Raw genomic sequence first — 16,942 nt, forward strand, 5'->3', positions numbered from 1 at the left:
AATTTTCTATTTAATGAGACTAACTAGCATGATGAACAAATTTAATGCATGTTCCCCATTGCTGTTTGAGAGCAATAAAGCCTATGGCATATTTTTTCTAAGCATTTGTGTGAACTGTGATTAGAGGATGGAGTGTAATATTTTGATGAATGCTGATTTTAAAATGTTTAATTTATGTATCATTTGTGATTATTTCATCAATTGTGCTAATGATATCTAGTCAATTAGGACTTTTGATTCACTTATCTGAATCAGTGTAGTCTTAAGTTAAAAATTGTTCTCTCTATGGTGAAAGATACCATGCTTAATGTATGTCAAATGGTAAAATACCATGTAATATGTAAGATAAGTAAAAAAGATTCAATATGGTGGGTAGAAAAATAAGAGGATATGGGCCTTTTCCTAAAGTTCTGGTTATAATGCATCTAGGGATTAGGTTATGTACTGAACTGTGAAGAATTCATAACCCTGATTGTTTGACATATATTCTAGGGAAAAAATTATTTATTTGTGCACAAAAAAGATTTTTCAAGCTAACTCATGTACTTTTAACTTTTTCCCTGGAAGACATGGCCATTTTCTCATTATCGACTCAAAAGATTGTGAATAAAATTTGTAATCATGATTCATCAGTATTATGTACAATACCTTACTTACAGATCATAAGGTGTATTCCTTGATGAATGAACCCTTCACTAAGCAAAGTATTTTGTGTTGGTAATTCCTAGTTTTAGACCTAACTAGCAACGTAACAATTCAAATTTTATCAAGCATTAATATTTTATTATAGTGTATCGTTTTTGATGAGGATGCAGTTCTTGTGCTTGAAAAATGATATTTAAGTGTAGAGTATGTGTTGGTATTAGTTTTCCTGTACTAATTTGTTGTTAATTTTTAATTGAAATGCAATTTTTGAACGTGCCATCGTTTTAGCTCATGAGTAGCTGAACTTGTTGTAAAGTTCAGCGATAGAGAGAGGGATTCAGGATGCTGATTTCACTCAAGCCTTTACCTAGCCCAAATTTTAGTAGAAAATAATGCTAGAATCAAAAGTGTAATTGAGAAAATAGTTGAACTTTTCTTTTTTTCTTTCTAGTGACTGAACCCTCAGGCAGTTCTCAAGGCTCTGGCAGCAAAGGAGATGGTGGTGCCAAGTCAGAAGGCGAAGAAGAGACTGTGTCTGGTGCCAAAACAGCCCCTCCAACCCCAACTCCCCAATCAACGGGTGCCGAGATCACCACCACATCAAAATCCTCAACGAATTTATCCGCTCCCACTAGTGGACGAAAAGCTGGCACCCTTGGTCGAACACCAAATCATTTGAGTCTCAGTACAACGTCAACGCTGTCAGCAGGCAGTTCGAGTGGAGGTGGAGGGCATCAGGCACGCCTTATTCAGTCCTCACACCAGCCAGAGAACTACACACCTCAACCTGTGAAGGATCTTGGTAAGAGAAAGCCACCAGTTATTCATTCCACTTATCATGAGCAAATTTTTATTTAGTTGCAATATAATTGCCATTTTCCAATTCGCAATTATTCACCCTTCGTGCACATTTCAATCGTCAACTTACGGATTTGATGACAGCAAGGGTGAATCCAATCGGCGAGGGTGCAAGCGAACGAAGGGTAAGTGAACAAGGGAACGCGGTTGCTCCCTCGTTAACGTGCCCTCGTAGGAAGTGTATGTGAAAATGGCGGCAATGGAAAACTCAGAAATCTTGAACTGGATTTCTTAGTAATTTTGTGTCTATTTTGTGCAGAGAGAGTGTCCAATCGGTGCTAGAAACATCAAAATGCTAAGCAGTCTAAATTACAAACATAAACAAACCGAGAAGCAGGGTGAAATTGATTGAAATTGAAAAACCACCAGATGTTGTAACACTACCCTGCACTTCACATTTCGTTACTGTCAAAAGTTCGCATTATATCCATTCACACTTTATGGCGCCATCATAGTATTAGTAAGGGAGCAGGGTGCAAGGGAGAAAGGGAAGAATGAGTGCATACTACGTGGATTGGAAAACGGCCAATGCCTATCATGTGATGCCTATACTTAAAGGGTTCAATAGCTTTTGAGTACTTCACCGATACCATTAATATACAAAAGGGCAATAGCGGGCCTAATACCCTTCCTTTTGGGACTATAAATGTAACATCAAGTTCATCACGACACTATTCATCATGAACCTTAGAATTTGTTGACATAAAAACTCTCTAATCCAATTCATCAGGTTGTCATCCAACCCATAAGATTTAAATTCAGTTGTTGACTTGTTGTTAAGACTACTATTTTCTTGAAGTGAAGGAAAATGGTGGTCATTTTCTCTCTCAACTATGAATGAGAAAAGATTTTTTATTACATCTCACATGATCTAATTCTCAGAAATTATGTTTATAGCTATTGTTGTATCTCATAATCAATTTAACTATTCGTTCTAGAATTGTGCACAAAATAGAAGCAAGAGCTAAAGTACTAAATATGCATTTGGCGTTTTCACCATTTTTTAAGTTATGGATTGTGAAAGAGTATTGAAAATAAAGAGACCCATATTTCTCCATTTGTCGATCTGTCGTCTACTTCTTCTGCTATTCACTGTGAAAAATCAATGGCCATAACCTTTTCATAGATAAGTTGATGGCATCAAAAACTCTTGCTGAGTGGGTCTCAGATACTCCTAAGCATCTCATATTGGCCTCACGTGGTTTGTTGTTGTTCAGACACTCATGAGAAATCCCTTCCCGCTATGAGGGTTTTTTCTGAGCGAATTAATGAGCCTGAACCCTTAATGAGATCAACAGATTACGAAATGTGGGCGGCAACTTTTGGTTTTTATTATTTTATCTTATAAGGGAATGCCTGAATAAAGATTTCTTTTTTGCTGTAACTCATCTTTCCCTTATATCTACTATATTATTTGATTAATTGCAATTTTGGCTTTGAGTAATTGACCCCAATGCATGGTTTTCCTTTATGGCCACTTTCAAATATCAGTATTACAACAGTATAGGCAGCTTTCCAGTAAGTAAGAACTAAGTTTTGGCTATCATTTTCCCTTTGTGTTTGGTTATTTGGTACTCATTTAAGGTATCTGAAAAAACACGCTAGAATTTTTTCAGGTCTTGGAGGCTTATTCAGGCTCATTGGTTTCAATTAATTTTTTGTCCCTGGTGGTGAAATCCTTATTTCTGGCATGACTGTTCTTAATTGGTTGTTGATCAAGACAGTATTTTTTCCCAGTGAGTTTGTGAATACATTTTTAAATGGTATAACATGTTATATGTTTTCACAATATATAATGGCCATTTGGCCTTAAATTTGTGAATTGATATGGGTGTAAAAACCCTATTTCAACAGATGTGAATTTACATGAAAAGCAGTGGTGTCAGTATTGGGGAGGATGAGGGATAGATCCCCCCCTCCAGAAAGCCTCAGAGAAAAGAAAAAATATTTAAAACTATTGTCTGGAACTGACTTTTAATAACTGCATCTTCTTAAAGTTTAATTTTAAGTGCCAAAATGATGTAAAATATATTTCCAGGTGTATAATTTTTCAAACATTTTCCCGGAACCCCCAGAATTCCTCAGAGAAAAGAAAAAATATTTAAAACTATTGTCTAGTTTTGACTTTTAATAACTGCATCTGCTTAAAATTTAATTTTAAGTGCCAAAATGATGTAAAATATATTTCCAGGTGTATAATTTTTCAAACATTTTCCCGGAACCCCCGTTGTCTGGGGGGGGGAGGGGGAGTCCCCACCTCAGGCCCCTCCATCCCCCAAAAGCATATTCCTAGTAATGCCAATGGTGAATAGTATGTTGAGGATCGTCTGAACTGTGTGTTACAGGTTCTCCAGTGTGGAAACCACGCGACCTAGTTGGTGAGGCGACAACTCTTCCTCGCAAGGGAAAGTCTTCCACATCGGATGCCGCTGGAGGAAGCAGCAGTGGTGTTTCAACAACCAGTGGCCGCTTCTTGGTATATGATGATTATAGCTCGACCTCTTTGTACCCCGGGGCTCCCTCCTCTTCCACATCCTCCTCCCCTGCACAAACCTCATCAACAGGAAAGCGAGATGAGATACCCTCATCATCTCAGTGATTTGGACATTAAATTTTTTTCGAGGGCTCGGTCCTTTTAAATTTTTTCTCATAGTGTTTATCAATCTGCCGAATACAGAGAAGTGTTTCCTAGATATTACTCGAGGCATATTTGTAAGCACAAATATAAACTTTATGAAGCAACGATGATTTGTATCTCTGTTGGTGTTTCTAAAAAAATTAGTCAAAAGTATGGGTTTCATGTTTTTATATAATTTGAACAAAGACTACCTCTTTACTTTATCTGCATGGCCTAATTGTTTACATCAATAACCTACTTTGTACTCAAATTCACCGTTAACCTCTTCCTGACAACCTGTGATTTATACCTGGTGACATGCAGCAGCCTGTCATTCTATACAGGACATGTCAATATAGTTTTAACATTCCATTATATCTATTGTTGTCAGACGTGGCAAAGATTAGTAATTTTTCCTGAAAGAAAAGTTTATGGGGCCTAAGTGCATTGATAACTCAGCATTCAATGGAAATGACAGTATTAAAACAAATTTACATTGCCAGATGTATACAGAAAGCCAGAACCTGGTTAAAGTAAATGAATGAATGGGCTTAAGTATAAATGGTAGATAGACAATAGGGAATGGATTGTTGAAGTAGCCCTTCATGCATTTAAAATATTTATATATTCTTTTACACCAGAAATCATAAGAAGAGATGCCATGGAGATAAAGCAGCATGTTAAAATGTATTTGTGAATAAGAGAAAGTTTAAGATGAGTCAAGTTGTTTGGGGTGAGGTAATTAATGGACTTTCTATTTTGTTGTCATAAGTAATGATCCTGAAAGAAAGTTTACATTGGAAATTGTTAGTACTGTTTTTAATATTTTGAATCTGGAGTAGCATTTAGAGAAAAATGCAGTTAATAGCTTTGAAAGACTTAAGATATTATGATGAAATGAAATAGAGTGAAAGTGAAATTAATTAAAAATAAGAATGAATATATATAGTCACCTAGCTCAATGGCTAATAGCCAGAAACTATATACAATCAACAAGAATTGATATGAACCTTTTAAAGGGAATACTTTACCCAAGAAGCTCATAATGTTTCTTTGGTTTTGACTCTGATCAATAGTTATTTTAATAGGAGATTATTATATGAAAACTCATTACTACTCTGAAGCAAAAAAGATCTTTTTGACTTATTTAATGTTATGTAAATCAATACTGAATATCAGGTTCATCAGTATGCATTTAAAGAATTATCATTACTGAAAACATGCATTTGTGGGGTGTCCTGTAATGGTTTCAAGGCTGTTGGTCGGGAAAGCTCAAACGTGGGTGAAAATACTGCAGGAGGTTGTGAAAAAATAGAGACTTAATAATTCATGCAAAGCAAATACTTCAGCATCAAACTTTCAACCATTACCACTAAAACCTTCCATTCCCCCTCCCAAAACCAACCCAGGTGTAAATACATTTCATCAAATACATAAATTATAGCATTCATTTTCATCATCAGCATAAAATTTCTCTTTATAATGTTGGACTGGGATGTTTCCCCAATTGAATGGACTACAAAATTATAAGGAAGTAGTACATATTGAAATAATTGTGAGTTTATAATAAGCAGGGCAATGTTAGTTGTTGAAACCGCACTGCAAATTTTTTTCTCCTTTTGATGTTTGTACTTAGGAAAGGGGTGGCAAATGAGCCAGGGAGTTGAGAAATGATAATGGAAAGTGTACTTCCCAAGGCTGGTCATGAAGATGGAGGACCTGCGTCAATGTGAAAGTGTTTGGAAGCCTTGTATTGTATGTTTGTGGTGAATTGTGTGTATGAAAACGTGGGTAAGTGTTAACAATGCAAAACTCATAGAACTCCACTTTGTTTGTGTCACAGATGAAACAAATTCTGAACGTCATTGAACTCTCTTGTGTTATCCACATTGATTGTACTTGTTTCTTTACTACCATTGGTTGGTATATATACATATATAGTATATATTGATATAATTCTGGGACTGGTATCTCTTGATGGTTTTTGAATAGGTACTACCCAAAAATTCATTCCACTGCAAAGAGTATATGATGGACAATGGTCTTGTCTTGGCTAAGGTGTGATAGTGTAAAAGAAGGCAAGTTGCATTCATATGCAGTGTTTAAGTTTTGTTCACCTAGATTGGTTCATGTTATCATTTGAATTGGTAAATATTATGATGGTTAAAGAATTGCTTAAAGAGATGAATGTTGTGTTTAGAGATTTTCTAACTCACATGAAATGAAATCATGTCAATGAATTATGAATGCCATGCATTTGTTGAAAATATGTATTGCATGATACTCAGTCAAAAAAGTTAAAAATGTTTCGATCTCGATAACATATGAAGGGCATAAGGAATTTATTTTTGAGGTTAACAAATATTCAAATATAAACAATAACGTAGCATGGAATGCATCAAAATTTGAAGGGTTTATAATTGGCCTATATCCTTGTTGTAGGATTCATCTTGGCAACAGAAAGGTAAGGATTTGCTCCCTTGAGTATAGTACCAAGTTATGATCTGTAGGGAATTTTTAAATGATCTTAAAGTACATTTTACCACCATGTGATACATAACTCATTTGCATATTCATTGAATCATTTTCCCCCCTGAAACAGCCCTCAACCATGCCTTTTGCCCATCTGGATGAGATTTGGCTACATCTGTTCAGCTTATTGGGATAAATATATATAATAATAATATATATATAATTATAAGTGAAAATACTTAAAGGCTCACTTTGTTCAAAAACACACACACGTACATTACTTATTAATAATACTTGTTATTATTCAAGGTACTACTAAAAAATGTGTTATTAAATCTGTCAGCTAGCTTGTATTATCAGACCACCTCTTTGTATCTTTACCCTACTGTGTAGTTGAGAGAAGAAGCAACCAAAATTGAAAGTTGTTTGTTGTTATTATTAAAGAAACTTGTTTTTCCTGTGCATTTATCTTCTCCAGTGGGTATTGCAGTCAGAATAGCCCTGCTCAGTGATTAATTTGCTTGCATAAAAATTGACATGATTCCAGCAATGATTTTGGATCTGATAATGTATACATATATGTGTGTATGGTTAGCAATGGTTGTAGCTACTTTTTTATTTTTCATTTCTTTGGTGTGCTGCGGCAATCCAAATGAGAAATTTTTGTACTGCCATTGCACATATTCTTTGTGTTCTTTCTTAATGGTTAAAGCGCAAAGTTATATTGTGCTTCACTATGATCATTGATAAATATATATACTGCCTGTCTGTGAAATTTTAACTATTAAAATTTTAGTCTGCAACAATTGGTCTTGAGTTGACCACCCTTTTTCCAATTTCTAGGTATTTTTAATTTTTTTATGGGCAGGCTTGTTTGGAAGTGAAGTTTTTGTCATGAAATATGCTTTATTGTACATAAATATGCATGTTATAAAGGAGATGTATATTAGTTGAAAATGAGAAGCCCCTTTGTAATACCTTTGAAGTCAGCCTCTATGAAACCTTCTTCCATTTCTTCCTTGACTCCAACACTAACACCTTTTTTAACCCCCCCTATCTCTTCACATTGAACCATACCCCATTACCAAAGAGCACTCATCTGCATTCTGATTGTTAAGTATTCTTGTTGTGGATGTCAGCTGTACAGAAAAAAAAGAAAATATTCCCATTCAAACATCTCAATTTTCAGATTGTAGGTATACACATTGATTGCCCTGTAAATAGTATGTGCAAAGCTTTCAAATAAATTACATTGAAGTCATTATTTCCTTCTGTAATTTTTGTTCTGATGTATGCTAACCTCTCCTCTACGGTAGAAAAATTTTTCTCTGAGCTGCAACTGTGGTGTGTTCCAGACTTCAGATGAAGTGCTCATCTTTTCGTTTTTCAAGTATTCTGTCAAAAATAATTCAAAATTTTAAATTAATCCTATAGAAGTAAAAATATTTTTGAAGTATAAAATATTTCAGCATTGTCCATTGCATTTTTTTTAATGCTGAAATAATTCTGCATTGTTTCCTTTCATCAATTAACACCAGTGGTAATGATAGGGATCCCTTAAAAAGCTAAAAAGACATAAATGGTCAAAGAATGCTTCAAAGTGAGACTGCAGAAAGAGGACCAAGCTCTTGCACTGGCACTTATTGCTAAATTAGATTTAGTATCACCTTGCACCCTAATTAGAATTATCCAGCCCATTTTTCAAATTTCAAACTGCATTCACTGAATGATCAAAAATTTTAGACAATTTTAAGCAGAGATTTGTTTTAGATAGAATATATATTATTGCCTCCACTGCACGCTGGTGAATTTATTTGTGGTGTTAAATTCAATGGATAGGATTTTAAACATTAGTGTCCATTCTTCCTACATTATTTCTTACCAATGGTGTGCTTTCATAAGTGGCAGTATTCTTATTGCATAGATCACTTGATTTTCTTATTCTTTGTGTGTTTTTCCAGTTGCGTAAGTGCCGATAATATAAATTGGAAGGTTAATAATCAATTTTTTTATAAATTTTCACTGATTGTGCAGTCACTATGGTGAAAGATGTCCGATGACAGCTTTAATAGGGAAAGGGTGAGACCTTGGGCATAGTATTCTCTATTTTGTCTCTTAGTGAGTTACTGATGATAGGCATCTTTGCTTAAACTAGATACCTGGCAGCAATGCTTAACCCTACCCTTCCTTTTCTGTGCTAGTTTACCCTACTGCATTGGACTTCTTTCGCTCAAGTAATAGTAATTCTTTTTTTCCGCATCTGACGTGAATGCATCAAATTGTTTTAACTTCCAATATTTTATGTTGTCAATCAACCAGAGGGAAACACTCAACCGGTGAATATCCTGGATGGCTGCTGTAAGTATCTTACATATTGATGGCCAAGTTCTAACAGCGTATCTTAAATTTGGCCGGTTTGAAACAGCTATCTTAAACAAAGTGTAATAACATTAAAAAATGAAATACAAGCAAAAAACAACTCTTTGTACGCAAATAAATGCTTCTTTTTCATTTTTATGAACTTTTGGTTTTTAATTTCAGTGCAGTAGTATAAAAAATTAATCATTTTTTTGCTCTCCTGAAAAGTTGGTGTTTTTGAGATACAGGTATGTGTTGTTAGAACTTAGCCATCAATATTCTAGTTTTAGATGTTAAAAGTAGCAATCTTGATGGTCACTCTCCCAAATCACAATGTTCCCAAGGAAACTTAAGAGCCAAAGGAGAACACTCAATTTTTCATACTTTGTTAGATATACTTTTACCTGTAGTATTATTTACCCATTTTCTTCTTTTCCTTCATGGAATTCGCATCAGCCCCCAATTCCACATAATCTTATGGAATTTTAACGTCACTGTAGCATGTATACAAATAAAATAAATATATACATATAAGAAAGGGGCTTCAGATTGGTACTGTGGCTAGGGTTGGCTTCCCATCCTGTAAGACTGGGTTCAAATCCTGGCAATGGTGTATATTTTATAGAATCTGCCTGATCCCTGCTGATGGGATGTAAAGCTGTGGCCCCGAAGTCACCTCTAGCAGATTAATGCCAATGCCAGGTTTCTCTCCACCACTTCTCTCTAGTGCATGTGGAGGATATTCAAAGTTTGAAGCACCACCCCTAGGGACCGCTGCCTTGTCGAGGTCGCTGCCGTAGGTGCCTAGCAAGGCTGCCAGTATAGAAGGAGCCTAGTATCTGAAAGGTGCCACATGTACTCACAAAAAGGGTGAACGGACGTCCTGATCAGGTGCGCAGCTAAGAATTAAGGTTAGGGGGGGTTTTAGATACAACTAATACTTTGGGGTGTGGGGTGTTGCATACCCGCCAGGGTAAGTGGGAGTTGCGGGGGCCCTCCTTCAGAAACTTTTAAGATTAATGATTCAACATAACTAGTTTTACCGCTTTATGAGAGATATTTGATTAATCCCAACACTATTCTTAAATTAATACTGATCCATTAAGTAAAATGGATTAAACTAAAAATTTCTCTGAGCTCTGGGGGGGGGGTTTTATCCCCCAAAACACCCCCCTCGCTGTACCACTGGTCCTGATCAATCGGGACATGTCCTACTTTTTAGATGTTAATCCTGCAGTGTCTGGGCCGATTTTTTAAGTATCCAATAACGTCCTCCTTTCTGGTCATTATGATTATATGTATGTATAGTAAATCTGTGGATAGCCATTCTGAACTTCTTAAAATTTCCGAATATTTCTTCAGCAAACCAGGGCACAATGCCAATACAGAAAGGTATTTTCTCTTATTTCATCTCAGTGGACTGATGAGAGAAAAAAAATTAAACGTTGCCTCAGTGAAGGGACTCATAATGGTCAGTTAAAATTTAAAACAATATCTTGTATGGAATTTTATAGTTTTCAGTTAGGAATGCCAATGCGGGTTGAAAACATTAGATCCACCGTTAATATATTAAAGCATAGTCCTAATAAATTTTTACTGCTCTTTAATCATAAAATTGTCGTTATTTTTCAAGTGTCCTACTTTTTCCTCCTTTTTCACAGGTTGCTGTCCTGTATTTCATCTTTTGGCATCTGGTCACCCTACTCACAAACAGAGTGCACAAGTGGTGACTGGCATTGCACATTGAGACTTATCAGACTGTGTCACTTTATTGCTCACCATTTAATAAACATGGTTCAACTTAGCTTGAATGTATTTCATTGTGGCAACGTTAATTACCGAGCTCATCCCATCATATCCCTTCAGGTGGTGACCTGAACGATTTAATTGCACAAAAAAAACAATTTTTTTGCACAATGCCAAGTTACCATCAGCCACCATCCATGTGAATCCTTCGGTATTTCATCTTGCAGTTTATTTTTTCTTATGAGCAAAAATCCATGCATATGTGAATAGTTTCCTTTATTCGTATATGTAATATTTTATAATAATAATAATAATAATAAGAATTTATTAGCCTTCAATTTTTACAAGTTAAGTCAGTACAGTAATTACATATAAGTATACTTAGGTAGTGAGAGGAATATAATGCTTACAATGTGAAGGGACTTCGGTCCTCTGTAAATTCATTAAATGAATAGAAAGCCTTTTTGCATAGCATTTGTTTTATCATAGATTGGAATTTTTATTGTCTTTTATTATTGTGATTGAATCTGGTACCTTATTGAAATAATTTTGTTTGTGAAGATGCCTGATCCACCAACATCGTACAGCCAGACATGAACTGTATCGCTGTTTGAGCTTTACCAATTTGGCTGGTGAGCCTTTCCCCTGGTTTTATCAGCTCAAGCATAGTTTTATCTTGGCGCTGTAAAGGAAGATGAGACAAAATTTGGGTTTGCGGAGTGACGTCATAGTCAGAACACAGGAAGTTATAGAAATCATATCATGTCTCCCTGCTGCAGATATGTTTAATGCCTTTAAGGGTGGATTAATCAAAAGACCCTCAGCATCAGAGGAGCATAAGCTAAAACTTTTTTTAAGGACAAAGAGATGAGGGATAGGGGAAATCTTCCCAATTTTTGTACCATTTATAATATTTGGCGAATGATTCCATCATGGACGATTTTTTTAAGATGGCTGTGGCTTTCATGACTCCCAAGCCATTTGCATGCTATCTTAGCAGTGCATGATGCCCTCGGATCCTTGGAGGACCGCATAAACGAAGTGGTCCCTCGTGCTATGACTCCCCCTACCCTCTGTGTAAGTGAAGTTGCCACCACCTCCCAAGCCTGTGCCATTGGCTGTTAACAAATAATGGCCTCTCTCATTGCCAGAACGGACGAGTTCACCTAGTGGCAGATAGGCCCCCTCTCCTGAGAAAGTGACTCAAATTTTAAAGAGTTGGACAGTTCTGAGGAAACTGATGAGGAATTCCTGGCAGTTAACTGACCTCCATTCTCAACTCTAAAACATTTTTTGCATTTAAGGAAGTGCCAATCCCTGGATACTTGTGCTATCAATGTGTGATACATCAACGCCAAACATATATGACCGTATGTACACCAGCTTTCTGTAACCAAGTGCTTGGTTCAATGCATAGCCTTGCCCACCCTGGAGAAAGAACCACCACCAAATTATTGACTACCTGTTTTATGTGACCATTAATTTAGAAAATTGTGTGTGGCACCTTGGAATCCAGAACTGTAAGAAAGAAACTATGATTTTGTATGGATTCCCGAGCTGGAAAAAGGAATATAGCGGGAAGAGGTGAAAGGGAAAAGGAGTTGTGGATCCATGCTTCCGTTATGTGCTGGTGAATAAAAATGAGCATCATTGTTCTGTTGAAACTTTGGATTTAATTCCCTGAATGAGTCGGAAAAAAATGATAGGGTGCTGATTGATAATCATAGCCCTGAATGTTATCACAAGTGTAAAGAATTGGAGGATGGTGTAACTCTATTAAATGCTTGAAAACAACATACTAATGAAAAACTGTTTGGCTTATAAAGGGCATACAGAGGGAATAAAAATTTTAACCAGTGGAGTTCTGCAGTTATTAAGCTGGAAATTCATTAACATTCAATACTTTTCTATATAGAGAGATGACCCTCCTCGATTGAAATTTTAAGAAAAATAATCACCTGAAGATTGCAAAATAACCCATAGTTATATATCTTGGTGTGGCTAACATTATGGCACCATAATGATGACCGTAACACCCTTAAGTTTTTATTGGGAACTCATTGGATTAACTCTGGAATCAGTAGTATAAACTATAGTTTCGTCTTAAATCTTGCCTTCGTAAAAATGAATGTATAAGTAGGTAAAATGCTCCAATAAGAACTTAAATGACTAGAATACTCTTTCTTGGACATGGATATTATACTCGGTTGTGAGTGGTCATTGTATTTATGAAAAAATATTGGATATTTATAGATTGAATATGAAGTAAATACGGATGGCTCCAATTAGAACTTGTTGCTTCAGCTTGTAATGAAGTTTCTATGGTAAATGGACCAAAAATCCATTACTTTTCTAAATTGACCTGAAGCTAGTGCTTAGAACTTAATTTGAGGCTGGTCTGTTTTAAAATTTCCTTCCCATCTTGGTGGTCCATTTTTCTAAAATTTTTGAAAATCTATAAGTGACATACATACATACTTACAATATTTTTTTGGGTTGACCTTTAATTTTATCCTTTTTTTATTTCTTCTTCTTTTTGATTGGGTAGGATGATAAAAAATTAAATAATCCATTTTACTTATTGTTAGAAATTATCCATTACTTTATTTATTTGTTATGATTTTTTAAAATATACATTATTTTAAACTGTTGTAGTTAATTAAGTATGTGAGGATGTAATAATACACCCTCTAATCCTTTGAGTGTTTAATTTGTGGTCCTCAGCCCATAAAAAAATTTCAACTTGATGACATTCTCTCTTCAAGCTGCACTTTTGTCTCAAAATTTTGCAATATTTCGTGATAATAGTATGCATTGCTCAATGTTAGCAATTGAGTGTGTTTGAATGAGACACCATATTTTTTATCAAAATCAGTTCTCCACTTAACTTCCATTGGCAGAAGGCCTCCGTGTATGGTATCACCTCCAAGCAGTGGCTAGAAGATGAGCCTATGAGTGTCCCATTGGAGATTCACACCCCACAGAATGAAATATACATAACTTGCACGTGGGTCCTCCTGCTGTCTGAAGCCTGTAAAGTAGACTTTGCTTTCCTCCAGAATGGGGAACCCTCAACTCTCGTCTGGTAAGCATGAGGGAGGTATTCATGACGACGAACATTCATAATCTACAGTACGAAAGGGTAAAATATGCAATGAGCTGGCAAATGCCATAAGATAATTATTGCTGTGGAGAGCTACAACAGGCACATGACCTGAGTTGATTAGTATGATAAAATGGGTAAATATTATGACACCACTCATCACAAGTTTCCTGGATATCAATTACTTATACCACTTATTTTTTCTCAGAGCGAGACCATCTTCAGGTGCAAATTATGATTTGTTCATCTTATTATTGTTACCTACCTAGTGACTTGATGAATTTATAATTAGACACCAGAATAGGGGAAAAAGATGGGTAGAGATATTCATTTATAAGAGTGCTGTCCTGACTTTCAATAATTTTTAAAATTTCTAACTGCTCCCTAGAATCCAGTACACAGCGGTCATAGCAAAATTTAAAATATTCACTTTAAAATCGCTCCCATGGCACTGGAATACCGCTAAGTAAAGCAAGAGTTAGTGAATTTTACCACTCATCACAGCTGAAGGTGGAAGAAGAGGCTATTCTCCTGTCATATCAGCGACTGCCACCAACAGAATTGTCTTCTCACCTTCATAAGCAACACAATTACTCATCTTTTTTGAGGTTGTGGCAACAATATTTCTCTCTCACATAGAGGCCTCACCCCGGGGTGAGCAGTGCGAGTGGCTTTTAACTGATTCTTGGAGGCCAGATAACTGACCAACATTGGTTATTCATGGGGAATCAGGACCTTTTATTTCTTTGAAGAGGAATTTACTTAAATGTGGAAGCGAAGTATTCAATACATGTGCAATGGGAAGACTGCTTCAATGTGTATCACAAAAATCTGCATTACTATAAATGTTGAAAAGTGACACGAGTACCATTTCACTATTTGTCAGCATACACACAGTATACATTGATCTTAAGAAATTCTTCTTTTGTCATTTTCCAAAGCAATAACGATTTTAATTTTTGTCTTCAATAAATAAGTGATAAGAGAGCTAATCAGAATACGCAAGAAAATAAATGGTCTACGATTAAATCGGTAAGTGAGGGTCTCCTATTTGGCGTTATCGGGTTCATAGTAAAAAGAACATACCCCAGGAAAACCGAGAGAAATATTTCCATTTCGTAGGACCAATTTCCGAACTACCATAATCGACCCAGTGAGTGAAAAAAATAAAGGTGGAAGTTGAACGAAGCAGACCCAAATCTACGCCAAGGAAAACTGAAAGCATCACTGTCTGATAAGTGGGCGCAAGTGAGCGATAAAAATGTCCTACATTGAACAATCTGCATTTTTTGCTTCTGAGTTATCGTAAAATAAAGACAGCTGGCAACTTCGACTTTAGTACACAACGAAAGACATTTAGGGATCGCTTTGTATTAGCAGGAAATAGAAAAAATTCCACTTCTAACACAATCCTTAAAAACTTGGGTAAAATAAATGGGGAAAAACATCAGTCAATGCAGAGCTAAGCATAGGAGTGTTCCGCCATGTACACTACCATTGGATACTGTATCCTATGGTACGATTAAATATCCGTGAAGTGGATTAACTTTCAATGCTTTGATCATCCGATAAAGATGAGAATTGGAAATGAAGTCATTTTTTCAATCATGAAAACTCACATGTTGTATAATTATGAACACCTTAATAACATACTACACGAAACAAGAAGGAATTCCTTTAAAGAATTTGACCTGTAAATTATGAAAAAATATTACTTCCAACACAACTGGAGAATTTTCATCGAAGTAATGCCATCGTAATTATTTCACAAAATTGAAGAAGCTAAGTACACTTTTCGCGCCTGAAATCCCGCGGCCGTTGCCATGAAAACACCGCCATTGTGCTCGTTGCGAACAGAAGAAAAATGAATTTGTCAATTGAAAGAGGAGCAGAAGCAGAAGACTACGCAGAAGGCATTGAAGGAAGAACTTGAATTAATATTCAGTAAAACTATGATAACCCAGGTTAATCTAAAAAACCGCTTCCTATGCCACGTAGTGTTGCATCCATTGCGACGCTGATAAAGGAAAAGTCTAGTACCTTGACTAGCAATAGGTCAAATTTCAGCACGCCTGAAGGTTAGCGCATGTTGATATATATATATATATATATATAATACTGGACAAACTTGATGGAATATAATATCCTCACATATTCCAGTGGAATGCCATTGAATTATGTTTAACTCGTCTCATAAGAACCTTATATCTTAATGATTAATGATAGAGAATAAATTATTCAAATTCTTTCTCCTAGCATGGAGAAGAAAACTGGCAACACTGGATACTCGAATTTAATTTTCATTTGTTTTAGAATTAACTTATAGACGGCGTTAGTATATTCCACCTTGGGAACAAAATGTGCTTGTTATTGAAATATTTTGGACTCTGAAGGTTTATTATTTCCTGTGCTTTAAGTCAATTTAGTCCTCGGTCGGTGTTTAAGTAAGTATAATCTGCAGCTCAAATAAATGGCTTACTCTTGGGCATGATATTGGCAATGAATCGGACATAATACTTTACTGAGTTTAAAAATAGAACGACTGTATTGTGTTTATGATCGGAATTTGATTGCTATTGCGTATTATTTGCTCGATTAATCGTCAATCGTCAATTTTTCGGTACCATAGTGGCCCAAGGCCAAGGAAATTCATTATTGACGCGCCAGTAGTTGTGCATACGCTGTCATGGGCTGTGGTACATTTTTCAAGATTGTCAGGGGTCTATAACTGTTGTGTCGAGTGCCCACGCTAAACATTGAGGGTCTGTACTTCTCTTAATAATGAATAGCGACACGGACTCGTGATTGATGATTTTATTGGGCGTTTCATACAGATGTGATGGGAATTAAGCCTAATGGTTCTAAGCATTACTCAGTTGGAGATACAATTTCGTTGCTCAGGCTGCTCTTATTTCTTGTTATTTAAATTATTTGATTTTTATGTCAAAATTTTCGACGCAGGGATTATGCATATAGTAACTTTATTTTGCTGGCATACCTTTTCCTATTTCGTGTTCTTAGTTTGTTACTCCCCTTACTCTTTTGTTATTTGTAAATATGTATTTTTGAAAGAATAACTCTTCTCGTTCAATTTTCGTATTAAATTACCGCATTGCATCTTCGGTCGACCCAAAATTTTAATT

At 35.8% G+C, this 16,942-nt stretch overlaps 2 protein-coding genes and 1 long non-coding RNA gene across 5 annotated transcripts in view; all 3 read left to right on the forward strand.

Annotated features, from left to right (window-relative positions):
• Nucleotides 1–7,856, forward strand: part of LOC124161017 — a 362,450-nt gene extending 354,594 nt beyond the window's left edge. Inside the window, exons 27-28 of the mRNA XM_046537157.1 lie at nucleotides 1,097–1,447; nucleotides 3,849–7,856. Of these exons, the coding sequence (XP_046393113.1) occupies nucleotides 1,097–1,447; nucleotides 3,849–4,102 (605 nt within the window). The 3' untranslated portion in view covers nucleotides 4,103–7,856. The remainder of the gene's footprint in view (nucleotides 1–1,096; nucleotides 1,448–3,848) is intronic.
• A 1,325-nt stretch (nucleotides 7,857–9,181) lies between these two features.
• LOC124160231 lies at nucleotides 9,182–12,387 on the forward strand. Its single transcript, XR_006865117.1, has 2 exons — nucleotides 9,182–9,841; nucleotides 10,612–12,387. It is a non-coding gene; the product is annotated as an uncharacterized LOC124160231 (long non-coding RNA).
• Nucleotides 12,388–15,771: 3,384 nt separating this feature from the next.
• LOC124161019 overlaps nucleotides 15,772–16,942 on the forward strand; it is a 40,171-nt gene continuing 39,000 nt past the window's right edge. Inside the window, exon 1 of one of the 3 annotated variants that reach the window (XM_046537160.1) lies at nucleotides 15,772–15,877. The gene's annotated coding sequence lies outside the window, so the exon portion shown is untranslated. Of the gene's footprint in view, nucleotides 15,878–16,111; nucleotides 16,244–16,474; nucleotides 16,562–16,942 lie in introns of those variants that run through there. The other 2 variants (XM_046537158.1, XM_046537159.1) reach the window with 2 other exon arrangements.

The sequence above is a fragment of the Ischnura elegans genome, chromosome 6 (assembly GCF_921293095.1).
Source record: "Ischnura elegans chromosome 6, ioIscEleg1.1, whole genome shotgun sequence".
Taxonomy (NCBI): Eukaryota; Metazoa; Arthropoda; class Insecta; order Odonata; family Coenagrionidae; genus Ischnura; species Ischnura elegans.